At 26.5% G+C, this 19,032-nt stretch overlaps 1 protein-coding gene across 1 annotated transcript; it reads left to right on the top strand.

Annotated features, from left to right (window-relative positions):
* The first annotated feature begins 16,973 nt into the window (after positions 1 to 16,973).
* LOC124921502 (epoxide hydrolase A-like) lies at positions 16,974 to 18,716 on the top strand. Its single transcript, XM_047462174.1, has 3 exons — positions 16,974 to 17,480; positions 18,065 to 18,303; positions 18,368 to 18,716. Exons 1-3 carry the CDS (start codon positions 17,001 to 17,003, stop codon positions 18,645 to 18,647), a joined length of 999 nt encoding a protein of 332 aa, XP_047318130.1. The 5' UTR covers positions 16,974 to 17,000; the 3' UTR covers positions 18,648 to 18,716.
* Positions 18,717 to 19,032: the final 316 nt, after the last annotated feature.

The raw sequence follows: 19,032 nt of genomic DNA, 5'->3' as shown, positions 1-19,032 counted from the left end.
CAATTTTTTTAAATTAATTATTAAACTTGTTAAATTATTTTTTTTCAAAATTCTTGTTTACGCCGTATTTTTTATTCTTCATTTTTTCTATATTATAATATATTATAATATATTATAATATTTTAACAATATTATGATATATTTCAAAAGTATCTATTTTTAAACTAATAGTTATATAAATTAATTTTTTTAAAGTAATTCTATACAAATTATAATCTAAAGTTAAAAGGAAAACTAATATATATATATATATATATATTATTAAATATTATTTATAGTATATTTAATATTTAAAAAAAATAACTAATATAAATGTATATGATTAAATTATTATCGGTTAAACCGCTAAAAAATAGTTCAACCGAAAAATAAACCGTTTAATCGGTAAAAATCGTTAACTGAATCCGTTAGAACCGATTAACAAATAAACCGATAAAATAAAACTGAAAAGTCATCAATTCAGTTAGGTTGTCGATTTTATGATTTTTTTTCAGGTAAAAAATGGAATGATAAAAACAATTGGGCTTAGTTTCTTAAATGTTAATCCAATTAAAATAAAAGACTCAAGCTCTAACAACAAAACCCCAAAAACTTTGAATTTTGTTAAGTGTGATGTTTTTTTACAATTAAGTAAGATTAAAATATTTTCATATATATATGATTTTATTTAAAAATGTTTTTTATTTATTTATTTTTGTTTGAAATTATTAACTATATAGTAAGATTTTTTAAAGTAGTACATAATGTCCAATTAAGAACCATTCTTACTTTATAGTCGAAATTTAAACCATATTTTTAACTAATTTAAAATTATCAATCGGATAAAGTTCCAACTAGATTTTGTTTCTAATATTTGAATTAACTTATTTTTGACTAATAAATTTATTTTATTTTAAAATTAAATTACATTTATTCTCACTACTATTTCATTCTTAATAAGGGGATAAACTAAGATAGTGTTTGGTACGATATATTAGTTATATATGTATAAGTTGTAAGAGATATAAATTATAAGTAAGTATTAGGAGGTATAAATTATATAGGTTATTAGTGTTTGGTTGAGAGTAAAATATATGTATAAATTATATATGTTTTATTATTTTGTGTTTGGTTTGTGGTATAAGAAAGTAGTAAGAAGTGTAAATGATTATTTCAACCTTATATTTTTAAAATTATTTGTAATTATTATTTTAGTGTTTATTATAAGTAGTTTGTATTATTAATTAGATGAATTTATATAAAAAACAATATATAATTATTCTATAAATATATTTTTAAATAAATAATATTATTACATGGTTTACATTGTTTTATATTAAATTCCTTATAATTTAACTTATATAATTTTATAAATAAAACTTATTTATATATTAATTAATATTTAATTTTAAAATTTATTTATTATTTTAAATATTTGTATATTGAAATAATATTAATTATTTGTATAAAATAATAATAATAATTTTAATAAAATAATATTTAAAATTTCCAACATTATAATTATAAATTAGTTTCAGAAATAAATTATATATATATATATATATATAAATTTTATTAATAAATAATAATAATAATATCAGTAATTTATATAATTAATTATATATATTATTTTAATAATAAAATACAATTTTATTTTATAAATTAATTATATATATGACTATTATTTTTTAATTATTATTTTTTAATAATAGTTATATTTAATTATGTATAAAAATTATCACATTAAAATATTTTTTACTTAAAATAATATAATTTTTATTTATAGAAATAAAAAAAATATATAAATTAAAAAAATCAAATAAAAATAAATAATTGTATATTTATTATTATTTAAGTTTGAAAATTAAACATTGTTAAATTTAAATTAATAATTAGATATAAATTATTATTATTACTATATTTTAAAATGTAATAAAGAAATTAAAATTTTAATAATTTTATAAAATTAGGATTAAAAGAATATATTAAGTTTTATAACTCACTGTAATTAGTTTAGGTAGGTATTAAGTTATATCCCTTATAAGGTATAAGTTATACTTAATTAATATTGTACACATAAATATTAAATAATCAAACAATCATTTTAATTTACTGTATATATATATCGGGAAATTTGACAAAATAACCCTGATAAGAGGTTTATTTTCAAACTTAGCATAGGCCAAATAAAATTTTTAAATATAACCTTTTGCCTATGTCAAAAGACTCTTTTACCGTCAAATTAAAAAAATCAACCTTTTAGTTTTTTTTCTTCCCTCACTCTCATCTTTTCATATTTCCAAAACGTCTTCCCTCATCCCCAGTTTCTTCCTCTTCCAAACACCCGACGACGACGACCACGATCCTCCCCCAAACACCACCTCTCCTCCGACGACTAACCGAGCCCACGACGACTAACCGAGCCCCCGACGACGATCCAAGAAGAACGAACGACTATCCAAGGCATCGAACGACTAGAACGAACTAAGGTTGCATATCGACTATAACGAACGAACGACTATCCGAGGCATCGAACTCCCGAGGCATTGAAGGTGAGTTTTTCCCGTTTTCTATCGTTAACTTCAATGCATGCTAAAATCGAACTATGGTTTAGGGTTTTAGTCATCTTAGTGTTTAGGTTTAGGTTTAGGTTTTGCGCTGACTAAATCGTTTTGGGTTTGAAATGGATCTGTCGAAGGCTGTTGCAGGTTGTCGAAGGCTGTCGTAGGCGAATATGCATCTGTCGCAGGCGACAGATGCGCATTTGTCTGCGACAGATGCGCATTCGTCTGCGACAGATGCGCATTCGTCTGCGACAGATGCGCATTCGTCTGCGACAGATGCGCATTCGTCTACGACAGATGCGCATTCGTCTGCGACAGATGCGCATTCGCCAGATGCATTTTTCATCTGCAACCTTTTGGTTACTTGGTTGTTTGTACAAACAATGTTAGTTTGCTTTCTGACATTGTGATTTACTTATCAGATAACTCAGCACAAGTGGGCATGACCCTTTATGCAGTATGTTGATATTGAAGGTCTTGGGTTGGATGACTACTATGAGTTAATGAACTTTTTTCTTTTCTGGTTTACATTTCTATTTATTTTAATGTTGGAAAGTTTGTATAGGTTATTGACAGACCTATATACTTCAGTACTATAAAGAATCAAATGGAGGCCAATGATGGAACTGGTTATAAGAATGTCCGTGACATTTTTGCTGATATGAGGCTAGTGTTCGACAATGCAATGCAGTATAACGGTGAAAAGAGCGATGTTCATTTGATGGCGAAGACTTTGTCAGAAAAATAAAGATATTTTTACAATTGTTTAGAACATTCAAAATAAGTGTTACAATAAATGATACATGGTGATAATTTAAATAATGATGAGAATGATTAAATCTTAGTACCCAGCTCCAATTGATTGTTTTCAAATAACACTCATTTTATGTACAAAACATCAATAATATAAATATTTTGATTAATGATTATTAGATTGGACATGATTATTATATTGGACAATTAATTATCAATATCATGACATGTCTGATTGGTTTAAATGAAACTTAATTTCTCAACACATATATCAACAATTAAACATCATTTCTAGTAATCTGATTTCAATAGAAATGATTATGACAAAAAAAACCGCAACAACAAACACCACCACTTAGTGATGAAAATAAAACCCTTCTAATTCACAAACATATCAATCAATCAAAATATCATTCTTTGGATTCAAATTTAGAATTGTTCCTCTTTTACTTAGCATTTAAATCAAACTCATCCTCTCCATCACGCCAATCGTTTTGCCCATTATAAGTCTCTTCGTCGTTCAGAAAATACTCTGAAGGTTCTCTCTGATCATCCCTTTGTGCATTCACCTCTCCACACTCATTGTTATTATTACCCATTTCATTCGGGCTCCCTCCATCCTCAACGCCCACTCTGTGTGCCCACTCAATGTTATTATTACACATTTCATTCGGACTCCATCCTCAACGCCTATTCTGTGTGCCTCAAAAGCATTCAAACATACAAGCTAGTGAAGTTATGCTCATTCATTGATTATAGACATCAAAATAACACATGCATAGACCAGTAAGCAAAACATAAAATGGAGATTGAGAGATACAAATCGCAAACGTCGTAGACGATTGTGCATCTGTCGCAGACGAATGCGCATCTGTCGCAGACAAATGCGCATCTGTCACAGGCGACAGATGCGCATTCGCCTGCGACAGATGCGCATTCGCCTGCGACAGATGCGCATTCGCCTGCGACAGATGCGCATTCGCCTGCGACAGATGCCCATTCGCCTGCGACAGATGCATATTCGCCTACGACAGCCTTCGACAACCTGCAACAGCCTTCGACAGATCCATTTCAAACCCAAAACGATTTAGTCAGCCCAAAACCTAAACCTAAACAATAAGATGACTAAAACCCTAAACCATAGTTCGATTTTAGCATGCATTGAAGGTAAACGATAGAAAACGGGAAAAACTCACCTTCAATGCCTCGGGAGTTCGATGCCTCGGATAGTCGTTCGTTCGTTCTAGTCGATATGCAACCTTAGTTTGTTCTAGTCGTTCGATGCATTGGATAGTCGTTCGTTCTTCTTGGATCGTCGTCGGGGGCTCGGTTAGTCGTCGTGGGCTCGGTTAGTCGTCGGAGGAGAGGTGGTGTTTGGGGGAGGATCGTGGTCGTCGTCGTCGGGTGTTTGGAAGAGGAAGAAACTGAGGATGAGGGAAGACGGTTTGGAAATATGAAAAGATGAGAGAGAGGGAAGAAAAGAAACTAAAAGGTTGATTTTTTTAATTTGAGGACAAAAGAGTCTTTTGACATAGGCAAAAGGTTATATTTGAAAATTTTATTTGGCCTATGCTAAGTTTAAAAATAAAGCTCTTAGGAAGGTTATTTGGTCAAATTTCCCCTATATATCAATACTTTAGATACAGTGTTGTAACCCCTACCAAACCGTAGTCTAATAGTATAAGTCCTATCTAGCCGGCCAATTAAAACATATTATAGTTTTTTTATTACGATTTTATATTTAATATTTTATATTTTTTTTCATATTATTTACATTTTAACTATATGACTATCAAAACATATTTTTCCCCTTTAACATTAATATTTTTTTATTGTTTAAAGATGATTTTTGGAGCACTACACAAACAAACAATATCTAAACATGGAAAAGATGAAAGAATAACAACATCTACGTCGCCTTAGTCTGCAACATCGTTGTTTATAAATAGAACTATAGACGGATATAGGAATTCGAGTTCGGACGAGCTTAAAAACCATAAAAATTATGAATAAAACGAGTGGATAAACATCAATTTTGTCCAATTTTCTATGAATTAAAGAAGAAAACTGTGAATTAATTTTTTTTTTAAATTAGGAGGTTATGTCACATTTTTTTTTAGCCCACCCGAGTTCTAACATAGATCGGTCCTTGAATGTAACCAAACAAATGCATCGTTGTTTGCGAATGTAGTTGAAAAAATCATCTCAACTTTCTCAAGAGGAAGTTGAAAGTTTTACCCCGATAGAATTTAAAAAAAAATAGATATACAATATATATATATATATATATATATATATATATATATATATAAGGAATTTGTGCATATTTTCAACACAAATTAACTATTTATAATATTTTAAATGATTTTAGTTGTTTATGGTATAAATTCAAATAAAAATGAATCTATAATGAATAATTTCAAACAAAATAAATAAATCTATAAAGAACAATTTCTAACCATGAACAATTTAAAATAATATCATGTATATTTATATATTTTAAATTTAATTAAATATATATAAAAAATATTTATATTTATGAACCATTTTTTATTTATTTATAAATTTAAGAAACTAACCCAATCAACCTTCATTGTCAATTCATTTAATGTAAGATGTTTGCAGTAATTTAGACAAGATTCTTATCCCTAGAGTTATTCTAATAAAAATTTAATCCCTTAACTTTGTCTAATCTAAACAAGATAAAATACTTATTTTAAGAAGGTGTACCTTTCATATAAATAAAAAATGATTTCAACCATACTTTTTAACCAACAAAATAAATAAATGCACATCTCTTTTTTTTTTTTTTATGGAATTATTGCACATCTCTTTTAGATTATGGACTATGATGTATTTTTCTCTTCATTAAGACTTAAGAGAATGATTTTAAAATGTTGAATATTCACTCTAGTTTAACTTATAAGCTGGGTTTGAAGTTTCAACAGTAAGGTTAGGTAGACGTGTAACATAAGGAAGATGCATCAATTACTAATTAATTTAATATTTCTGGTATGAAGGGGATGACTTTTGATGTAGTTTTATAGTATTGTACCAAAAATATATTTATAAAATAATTGTGATTTAGTCAATTAAATGTCAATTTACTTAATTAAAAAATATGAAAACAATGTTATTAAAAACCTATAACTTTTTTGCCAAATAAAAATAACTTTTTATATATATATATATATATATATATATAAAAGACAGATTTTGATTAAGTTCGTGAAAATCCCAACTATCACTCAAATCCCAACTCTAACTAAAACTAAAATTCAAATCCAAAATATTAATTTGGATAAGTTAATTTGATTTGGGTTGAGTCTGAGTTTGGTTGAGCTTGAAATTATTTTAATTTAGGTTGGGTTATGATTAGGGGTGGCCAAAAAATTCGATCCGAAAAGATCTGATCCGTTGATACTGCCGATCCGATCCAAAAAATCCGTATCCGATGGATTAGATTCGAATATCGATCCGATCCGATATTTTTATTGGATTTCCGGATCGGATACGGATCGGGCAAAAAAAATCGGATATCCGAAACCGATCCGATGATATTTTAAATTTATTAAATAAATAAATCTAAAAACAAAATAATATTAAATAAATCTCTCTACCTTTCTTTTCCTTCTCATTCTCTTTACAAACCCAATATCAAACAAAAATCATTGCCTCATTTTCCAGATTTGTTTTTTCCCTATATTCTTCGTCACATTTTCTAAAGATTGATATTTTTGTTCTTCTTCACATTTGTTCTTCGAATCATTATCTTTTTGTTTTAAAATAATATTATTTCATTTCAGCATTTGAATGATATTTTTGATATGTATTGTATTAATGATTTATGAGTTGAATTATAAGATACTTAATGAACAATTTTAATTTTCTAAAATATAAAAAAATTAAAAAAATAAAAAAAAATCGGATCAGCAGGTATCCGGCTGTCCGATCCGATCCGGTGTTTTCGGATCGGATAGTGGTCGGATACCGGATCGGATACGGATCACAATTTTTGAAAAATATAGAGTCGGATATCCGATCCGAAATACCGGATCGGATTTTTTGGCCACCCCTAGTTATGATTACCTAAATTAAATAAATTTAATTATTTTTTATTTAATTAATCTAAAAAATTCACGTTTTTTTTTATCACTATATTGTTATTTGACTTTCTCGTTACTAGAAACAATCGGAGACTACACTAATTAAAGTGGGGATAAAAATAATTATTCTAAAAACTTAATTAATAATATATTTATTGTATATATACATTTCAATAATAAAAAAACATATCACAATTGTTAAGACATATAGAAAATCAATAACACATCTTTTAATATCTAATTTAGTTTTAAAAATAAATAAAATTTATCATAATCAATACCTTATTTATTCGTTCTACCTATTATTTCATCGATCAATTTATTAATTAAAATATCAAATAGATAAAAAAACATATTAAACATTTCATAAACGTGTTAAACGAACCAAAACGTAATGAATGTGCTGAAACGAGCAAAAAAATGTATTAAACGGACGAAAACAAATTAAATAATTGTAGAGACAAAAATTTGTTAAACAAGTTAAAAAAGTGTTGATCAAGTCAAAAGCGTATTATACGGGAAAGATAAATCAAATAATTGTTAAACGGTAAAAAAATTATTTAATGGGCCAAAAATATATCTTAAACGAGTAATAAAATATAATAAATGTGTTAAAAACCAAAATTCAGTTTAAATTACTTAAATCATATTCAACCCATAATTAAATAATATGAGTTAATAATGTGTTAACTAAAATTTAAATTTAGTGTCAACTAAATTTAATTTGAGTAATAGAGGTTAGTTTACACGTTAATTTACTCACCCATAGTTCTCATTTATTCTGGTTCACAATTTGAAACTCGAAACTACACATCTATTAAAAATAAAATTTATAAAGCACATCCTGTGATTAATTTAGTCAAAGTTTATTATTTACCGTACTTGTACAATTTGTTTTTGTTAAAGTGATGGTTAGTTAATGTGTAAGAGAATATACATATTGACAAAACCTATTGGAAAATTGGCCTTTAAAATCTCCGTGTGATTGACTCATAAATTGCATGCATTTGATTCTGATTCGCCAACTTTAATAAAAGAGAAATCAATGCTTAATTAAAAGTTTCAGACAAGAAACAGATCTCCTTCTTGCAAAGAAAAGGATTTAATTCTTGGAATCTTTCAAAATAATTGAACTTGAGATCTTATTTTTGTTGGTAAATGGTTTTATTTAAAATATTTTGATTAGCGTGATTTTGAAGAAATAAGTGATTTTGAAGAAATAAGATTTTTTTTAGTATTATAGAAAGAAAAAAAATTTAATATGAGAACGTGCAATCTGATTTGCTTCTTTCTTCTTTCTTTACTTCAACTTTAACAAATGAGTTGATGTCACATTATTTTCTCTCCCTTATCCTCTTGGTATATTAATGATTTAGGTGATTAATTATTATGTATTCCATATTATATATATAATTAATGGCTTAGGAGATTATTAGGAATTCCATATTATAATATCATATTTAATATTTGAAAAAAGAGAGTCAATTTAGTTATCTTTGAGGATCATATGACAAAACATAATGATGGTTGTTAATGAGCTAATAATAAAATTATTTTTTTATGAAGTAATACAAAATAATTATTAATGGTTGTTCATTGTGGAGAATACACATTATTTCACCTTTTTTTTCTTGTGATTTGCTTATCTTTTTGACTATTCTTCTTTCTATCTACTTTTGCCCCTTTTCTAAAGAGATCTAACATGATAGTTGATATTTATGCGCGTCTAGATGTAAATAAGTTCACATTTTTTTGGTCAACAATTTTTTAATACCACGGGTGATTCACAATTTTTTTTTTATTTCAAAATCATTAAAATTCATTAGATTCAATTTCAATTAAACTATAAATTATTGTTTAATTAATATATATGAAGTACTAATTAAACTATAAATTATTTTAAGATTTTAATTGTTGTTCAATTGTTTGCATAAGTTCGTTATAATCTAAAGTCTCCTAAGAGTCGCAATCCCAAGTTTGGGGTTCTATTCGTTAAGGGTTATTTTTATTTTCCTTTACATTTACAACTTATTGATATTTCATAATTTGTTACAACTTTAATAATATAAGCTTAACCAACAATTCATTCATGATTGCAAAAAGCTTATAAATATTTTTAAACAACACTTTTTTAAAATAAATTTTAAAAAAACATAGTTTTACATTAATCCATATCTTTTGTTCTATATGAGATTATCTTAATACCCAAGTAATTATTTCCAAATAACAGTAGTTGACGTAGCTATAAAAAAATCATGTTATTTAAAATTATTAAATAAAAATAAGTATAAATTTAACTTAAAAAATGTAATTAAATGGATAAATGTATTAATAAATATTAAAGTTATTTCAATATTTGTTAATTTGAATATATATATATAATTAATATTTGAATCGGATTATAAGTTGACTCGCCCATAAATTTAAAACGGTTAAAAATAAAATTAAAAATGTTATATGTATGTTTCGAACTTTCAACCTAACAAAACAATACAACCTTTGACCAACTAGGGTAATAAGACTTTATATTTTAAATTTAACACCAAGTTTTATGAATGTGAAATATATTAATAATATAAATTCTTTAACTAATATATATATATGTTTAATTTTAAAATGTCCGAATTGTCGGATCGAGAGTTGTTGACTAATTTGAATATATATGTGAGAGTAATGGATATTTGGATCGGTTGTGGTTGACGCCCATAAACTTAAAATGGTTAAAAATAAAATTAAAAATGATATATGTATGTTTCAAACTTGCAACCTAACAAAACAAGTCCAATCCTTTATCCAAAAAATGATATATGTATGTTGAACTTATATTGTTAAAGTGTGATTAAGATGTGGTTTGTCGAAGATTAATAGACCGATATTAATTGAAAGTGGTTAAATAATTTGAATCAAATATTTAATTGACCAAAGTGTGAAGTCACGGTACTAAATGTTAAAAAATATGAATCAAATATTTTATTAACCAAAGTTAGATAAGAGGTTTATTCGGAAAAAATATGTGATGAGATATGTGAGAGATAAATTAATTTATCAATGTGAATAAAATGTGTAATGAGTGTGGTCTATTTTTTATTTTAATATGTTATTTATGATTTATTAAGAATTTTAAAAATTGATTACATATTATTAATTTTTTTATTAACATTATATATATATATATATATATTATTCGGAAATTTTCCATATCATACGCACCATAAATAAATAAATAAATTTCCTATGGAAAATTTCCGGATTAATATTCTTGATTCTTCTTGGATCGTCGTCGGGGGCTCGGTTAGTCGTCGTGGGCTCGGTTAGTCGTCGGAGGAGAGGTGGTGTTTGGGGGAGGATCGTGGTCGTCGTCGTCGGGTGTTTGGAAGAGGAAGAAACTGAGGATGAGGGAAGACGGTTTGGAAATATGAAAAGATGAGAGAGAGGGAAGAAAAGAAACTAAAAGGTTGATTTTTTTAATTTGAGGACAAAAGAGTCTTTTGACATAGGCAAAAGGTTATATTTGAAAATTTTATTTGGCCTATGCTAAGTTTAAAAATAAAGCTCTTAGGAAGGTTATTTGGTCAAATTTCCCCTATATATCAATACTTTAGATACAGTGTTGTAACCCCTACCAAACCGTAGTCTAATAGTATAAGTCCTATCTAGCCGGCCAATTAAAACATATTATAGTTTTTTTATTACGATTTTATATTTAATATTTTATATTTTTTTTCATATTATTTACATTTTAACTATATGACTATCAAAACATATTTTTCCCCTTTAACATTAATATTTTTTTATTGTTTAAAGATGATTTTTGGAGCACTACACAAACAAACAATATCTAAACATGGAAAAGATGAAAGAATAACAACATCTACGTCGCCTTAGTCTGCAACATCGTTGTTTATAAATAGAACTATAGACGGATATAGGAATTCGAGTTCGGACGAGCTTAAAAACCATAAAAATTATGAATAAAACGAGTGGATAAACATCAATTTTGTCCAATTTTCTATGAATTAAAGAAGAAAACTGTGAATTAATTTTTTTTTTAAATTAGGAGGTTATGTCACATTTTTTTTTTAGCCCACCCGAGTTCTAACATAGATCGGTCCTTGAATGTAACCAAACAAATGCATCGTTGTTTGCGAATGTAGTTGAAAAAATCATCTCAACTTTCTCAAGAGGAAGTTGAAAGTTTTACCCCGATAGAATTTAAAAAAAAATAGATATACAATATATATATATATATATATATATATATATATATATATATATATATATATATATATATATATATATATATATATAAGGAATTTGTGCATATTTTCAACACAAATTAACTATTTATAATATTTTAAATGATTTTAGTTGTTTATGGTATAAATTCAAATAAAAATGAATCTATAATGAATAATTTCAAACAAAATAAATAAATCTATAAAGAACAATTTCTAACCATGAACAATTTAAAATAATATCATGTATATTTATATATTTTAAATTTAATTAAATATATATAAAAAATATTTATATTTATGAACCATTTTTTATTTATTTATAAATTTAAGAAACTAACCCAATCAACCTTCATTGTCAATTCATTTAATGTAAGATGTTTGCAGTAATTTAGACAAGATTCTTATCCCTAGAGTTATTCTAATAAAAATTTAATCCCTTAACTTTGTCTAATCTAAACAAGATAAAATACTTATTTTAAGAAGGTGTACCTTTCATATAAATAAAAAAATGATTTCAACCATACTTTTTAACCAACAAAATAAATAAATGCACATCTCTTTTTTTTTTTTTTATGGAATTATTGCACATCTCTTTTAGATTATGGACTATGATGTATTTTTCTCTTCATTAAGACTTAAGAGAATGATTTTAAAATGTTGAATATTCACTCTAGTTTAACTTATAAGCTGGGTTTGAAGTTTCAACAGTAAGGTTAGGTAGACGTGTAACATAAGGAAGATGCATCAATTACTAATTAATTTAATATTTCTGGTATGAAGGGGATGACTTTTGATGTAGTTTTATAGTATTGTACCAAAAATATATTTATAAAATAATTGTGATTTAGTCAATTAAATGTCAATTTACTTAATTAAAAATATGAAAACAATGTTATTAAAAACCTATAACTTTTTTGCCAAATAAAAATAACTTTTTATATATATATATATATATATATATATAAAAGACAGATTTTGATTAAGTTCGTGAAAATCCCAACTATCACTCAAATCCCAACTCTAACTAAAACTAAAATTCAAATCCAAAATATTAATTTGGATAAGTTAATTTGATTTGGGTTGAGTCTGAGTTTGGTTGAGCTTGAAATTATTTTAATTTAGGTTGGGTTATGATTAGGGGTGGCCAAAAAATTCGATCCGAAAAGATCTGATCCGTTGATACTGCCGATCCGATCCAAAAAAATCCGTATCCGATGGATTAGATTCGAATATCGATCCGATCCGATATTTTTATTGGATTTCCGGATCGGATACGGATCGGGCAAAAAAAATCGGATATCCGAAACCGATCCGATGATATTTTAAATTTATTAAATAAATAAATCTAAAAACAAAATAATATTAAATAAATCTCTCTACCTTTCTTTTCCTTCTCATTCTCTTTACAAACCCAATATCAAACAAAAATCATTGCCTCATTTTCCAGATTTGTTTTTTTCCCTATATTCTTCGTCACATTTTCTAAAGATTGATATTTTTGTTCTTCTTCACATTTGTTCTTCGAATCATTATCTTTTTGTTTTAAAATAATATTATTTCATTTCAGCATTTGAATGATATTTTTGATATGTATTGTATTAATGATTTATGAGTTGAATTATAAGATACTTAATGAACAATTTTAATTTTCTAAAATATAAAAAAATTAAAAAAATAAAAAAAAATCGGATCAGCAGGTATCCGGCTGTCCGATCCGATCCGGTGTTTTCGGATCGGATAGTGGTCGGATACCGGATCGGATACGGATCACAATTTTTGAAAAATATAGAGTCGGATATCCGATCCGAAATACCGGATCGGATTTTTTGGCCACCCCTAGTTATGATTACCTAAATTAAATAAATTTAATTATTTTTTATTTAATTAATCTAAAAAATTCACGTTTTTTTTTATCACTATATTGTTATTTGACTTTCTCGTTACTAGAAACAATCGGAGACTACACTAATTAAAGTGGGGATAAAAATAATTATTCTAAAAACTTAATTAATAATATATTTATTGTATATATACATTTCAATAATAAAAAAACATATCACAATTGTTAAGACATATAGAAAATCAATAACACATCTTTTAATATCTAATTTAGTTTTAAAAATAAATAAAATTTATCATAATCAATACCTTATTTATTCGTTCTACCTATTATTTCATCGATCAATTTATTAATTAAAATATCAAATAGATAAAAAAACATATTAAACATTTCATAAACGTGTTAAACGAACCAAAACGTAATGAATGTGCTGAAACGAGCAAAAAAATGTATTAAACGGACGAAAACAAATTAAATAATTGTAGAGACAAAAATTTGTTAAACAAGTTAAAAAAGTGTTGATCAAGTCAAAAGCGTATTATACGGGAAAGATAAATCAAATAATTGTTAAACGGTAAAAAAATTATTTAATGGGCCAAAAATATATCTTAAACGAGTAATAAAATATAATAAATGTGTTAAAAACCAAAATTCAGTTTAAATTACTTAAATCATATTCAACCCATAATTAAATAATATGAGTTAATAATGTGTTAACTAAAATTTAAATTTAGTGTCAACTAAATTTAATTTGAGTAATAGAGGTTAGTTTACACGTTAATTTACTCACCCATAGTTCTCATTTATTCTGGTTCACAATTTGAAACTCGAAACTACACATCTATTAAAAATAAAATTTATAAAGCACATCCTGTGATTAATTTAGTCAAAGTTTATTATTTACCGTACTTGTACAATTTGTTTTTGTTAAAGTGATGGTTAGTTAATGTGTAAGAGAATATACATATTGACAAAACCTATTGGAAAATTGGCCTTTAAAATCTCCGTGTGATTGACTCATAAATTGCATGCATTTGATTCTGATTCGCCAACTTTAATAAAAGAGAAATCAATGCTTAATTAAAAGTTTCAGACAAGAAACAGATCTCCTTCTTGCAAAGAAAAGGATTTAATTCTTGGAATCTTTCAAAATAATTGAACTTGAGATCTTATTTTTGTTGGTAAATGGTTTTATTTAAAATATTTTGATTAGCGTGATTTTGAAGAAATAAGTGATTTTGAAGAAATAAGATTTTTTTTAGTATTATAGAAAGAAAAAAAATTTAATATGAGAACGTGCAATCTGATTTGCTTCTTTCTTCTTTCTTTACTTCAACTTTAACAAATGAGTTGATGTCACATTATTTTCTCTCCCTTATCCTCTTGGTATATTAATGATTTAGGTGATTAATTATTATGTATTCCATATTATATATATAATTAATGGCTTAGGAGATTATTAGGAATTCCATATTATAATATCATATTTAATATTTGAAAAAAGAGAGTCAATTTAGTTATCTTTGAGGATCATATGACAAAACATAATGATGGTTGTTAATGAGCTAATAATAAAATTATTTTTTTATGAAGTAATACAAAATAATTATTAATGGTTGTTCATTGTGGAGAATACACATTATTTCACCTTTTTTTTCTTGTGATTTGCTTATCTTTTTGACTATTCTTCTTTCTATCTACTTTTGCCCCTTTTCTAAAAGAGATCTAACATGATAGTTGATATTTATGCGCGTCTAGATGTAAATAAGTTCACATTTTTTTGGTCAACAATTTTTTAATACCACGGGTGATTCACAATTTTTTTTTTATTTCAAAATCATTAAAATTCATTAGATTCAATTTCAATTAAACTATAAATTATTGTTTAATTAATATATATGAAGTACTAATTAAACTATAAATTATTTTAAGATTTTAATTGTTGTTCAATTGTTTGCATAAGTTCGTTATAATCTAAAGTCTCCTAAGAGTCGCAATCCCAAGTTTGGGGTTCTATTCGTTAAGGGTTATTTTTATTTTCCTTTACATTTACAACTTATTGATATTTCATAATTTGTTACAACTTTAATAATATAAGCTTAACCAACAATTCATTCATGATTGCAAAAAGCTTATAAATATTTTTAAACAACACTTTTTTAAAATAAATTTTAAAAAAACATAGTTTTACATTAATCCATATCTTTTGTTCTATATGAGATTATCTTAATACCCAAGTAATTATTTCCAAATAACAGTAGTTGACGTAGCTATAAAAAAATCATGTTATTTAAAATTATTAAATAAAAATAAGTATAAATTTAACTTAAAAAATGTAATTAAATGGATAAATGTATTAATAAATATTAAAGTTATTTCAATATTTGTTAATTTGAATATATATATATAATTAATATTTGAATCGGATTATAAGTTGACTCGCCCATAAATTTAAAACGGTTAAAAATAAAATTAAAAATGTTATATGTATGTTTCGAACTTTCAACCTAACAAAACAATACAACCTTTGACCAACTAGGGTAATAAGACTTTATATTTTAAATTTAACACCAAGTTTTATGAATGTGAAATATATTAATAATATAAATTCTTTAACTAATATATATATATATATGTTTAATTTTAAAATGTCCGAATTGTCGGATCGAGAGTTGTTGACTAATTTGAATATATATGTGAGAGTAATGGATATTTGGATCGGTTGTGGTTGACGCCCATAAACTTAAAATGGTTAAAAATAAAATTAAAAATGATATATGTATGTTTCAAACTTGCAACCTAACAAAACAAGTCCAATCCTTTATCCAAAAAATGATATATGTATGTTGAACTTATATTGTTAAAGTGTGATTAAGATGTGGTTTGTCGAAGATTAATAGACCGATATTAATTGAAAGTGGTTAAATAATTTGAATCAAATATTTAATTAACCAAAGTGTGAAGTCACGGTATTAAATGTTAAAAAATATGAATCAAATATTTTATTAACCAAAGTTAGATAAGAGGTTTATTCAGAAAAAATATGTGATGAGATATGTGAGAGATAAATTAATTTATCGATGTGAATAAAATGTGTAATGAGTGTGGTCTATTTTTTATTTTAATATGTTATTTATGATTTATTAAGAATTTTAAAAATTGATTACATATTATTAATTTTTTTATTAATATTATATATATATATATATATATATATATATATATATATATATATATATATTATTCGGAAATTTTCCATATCATACGCACCATAAATAAATAAATAAATTTCCTATGGAAAATTTCCGAGTAAGGATTAATATTCTTTATTCTTGTTATCTTTAGGGTGTGAGAATATATTTATAATTATTTAAAATTTTATTCATTACAAATTACATGTAGAATCGGATTCTTCCTCATTGATTGCAACTTGCAAGACAGTATAAAACAAAATTCCCCATATAAACAGAACCACATGCATGCGTCTAATTAATTGACTCTAAATCTCTTCGATCAAGAAATGGAAGGAATACAACACAAGTTCGTAAATGTAAGTGGCAATATTAACATGCACTATGTCGAAATGGGCCAAGGTCCAATAGTCCTATTCCTCCACGGTTTCCCGGAGCTTTGGTACACGTGGCGACACCAGATTCCTTTTGTGGCGTCGGCTGGTTATCGAGCGGTGGCTCCGGATCTTCGAGGATACGGAGACACCACCGGAGCCCCCAACGACCCCTCCGCTTTCACGATGCTTCATGTTGTTGGGGATGTTGTGGCGCTATTAGACTCAGTAGCCCCGTCCCATAAGGATAAGGTGTTTGTGGTCGGTCATGACTGGGGAGCAATGGTCGCGTGGAATTTGTGTTTGTTTAGGCCCGACAGAGTGAAGGCGGTTTTAAATATGAGCGTGCCATTTACACCGAGAAATCCCGAAAGGATTCCTCTCGTCGCCTTACGCGCTGCCTATGGAGACGATTTTTATATGTGTAGATTTCAGGTATTTTTTTAATGTAACAAGTAGTATGTCACAAAGTAATAACTTCTAATTCCATTTAAAGTGTTTTAATATCTCTTTTTAAAAATTCAAATTAAAAACTACAATTGAACATTTTTAGATTATCTCTGTTATGTCATTTTATTTGTTTTATAGAAAAATGGTCTGTGTGACTGTGTTTGAAGTTGACTAAGCACGTTTTTATCTCTGTTTAGAGTTTGTTAATCAGATTTGAGTTTTTGTTTTGGATGAGAAGTTGTTTTAATTTGTGTTTGTTGATTCAGATTTGAGTTTTATCTTGGATGATAAATTATGATTCATTAATTTTTTTTTTTATCAAACAAGATGTTTTTTATAAAACCCAAAAAGATCATAAAAAACTCAAAATCAAAAAAGCTCTAAAAGTTTTGGTAACTTTCTTAGTGTTTGTTTTGATAAAATAACAAATTTTAAAACATAATTCATGTTGTAACTTGATTTAAATGTTTTTCTTGTTACGTTTGTTTTGAACATATTTTTGCGATTTTACAAAATATGGATCAATAAAATAATTTTATCATTTAAAAATGTCCCGTGTTGTCTAACAGGAACGTGATGAAATAGAAGCCGAGTTTGCAAAGATTGGCACAAAAGTTGTCTTGAAGAACCTCTTAAGCTACCACAATCCAAGCCCTCTTCTCATTCCCAAAGGAAAACCTTTTGGAGACTCGCCAAATGAAACTCATCTTCCACCTTGGCTAACCGAAGAAGATCTCAATTACTACACTACAAAATACAATAATTCCGGCTTCACAGGACCGATAAACTATTACCGTGCTCTTAACTTGTAAATACTTATAAATTATAAATCTATCAATTCTTAACAATTAATCTAAACTAACCATATATAGGAATTGGGAGCTAATGGCGGCATGGAGCGGAGCCCATATAAATGTTCCGACGAAATTCATAATTGGCGATATGGACATAACATATACAACGGCGAACAAAGAGTATATACATAAAGGAGGATTCAAAAGAGACGTAACTTTTCTTATGGAGGTGGTGGTGATTAAAGGAGTCGGCCACTTCCTCCACGAAGAAAAACCCGATGAAATCAACGATCACATCCTTAGTTTTCTCAAAAGCTTCTCATGGAAATCCATTTCTTCTACATGTAGCATCTCTTAGTTTGCGCATGTATATATGTCTCCATTCCATCAATATGTTCATTTTCTAAATGCATGATTAGATGATCGATTGTTTGTGTTAAGAAGTCAATTAGTTATCTCCATACTAATTGTGACTTTGGTAATTTGGTTATTCAAACAAATTATATATATAGTTTCAATATATCACGAGTCACTTTTTATTTGATTAATATTTTGCTGCAAGCTATATTGTTTTAAAACTGAGTATTGATCTTACACTATCAAATTACTTTTAACAACTACTTTTAACAAATACAAATATCTTTTATAATTGATTAGCATATATATAGTATATATATATAATTTTTGATGGTGGAGATTCTTAGCTCATTCACATAATACAATAACTTATATATTTAAGAATT

This window comes from Impatiens glandulifera, chromosome 1, assembly GCF_907164915.1.
Source record: "Impatiens glandulifera chromosome 1, dImpGla2.1, whole genome shotgun sequence".
Lineage (NCBI taxonomy): Eukaryota > Viridiplantae > Streptophyta > Magnoliopsida > Ericales > Balsaminaceae > Impatiens > Impatiens glandulifera.
The sequence above is the reverse complement of the archived record's forward strand: the minus strand, read 5'-3'. Positions and strand labels throughout refer to the sequence as shown.

Coding starts and splice junctions, on each gene's coding strand:
- LOC124921502 (XM_047462174.1), top strand. CDS start 17,001: ATGGAAGGAATACAACACAAGTTCGTAAATGTAAGTGGCAATATTAAC. Junction 17,481..18,064: donor TTTATATGTGTAGATTTCAG/GTATTTTTTTAA, acceptor GTTGTCTAACAG/GAACGTGATGAAATAGAAGC. Junction 18,304..18,367: donor TATTACCGTGCTCTTAACTT/GTAAATACTTAT, acceptor AACCATATATAG/GAATTGGGAGCTAATGGCGG.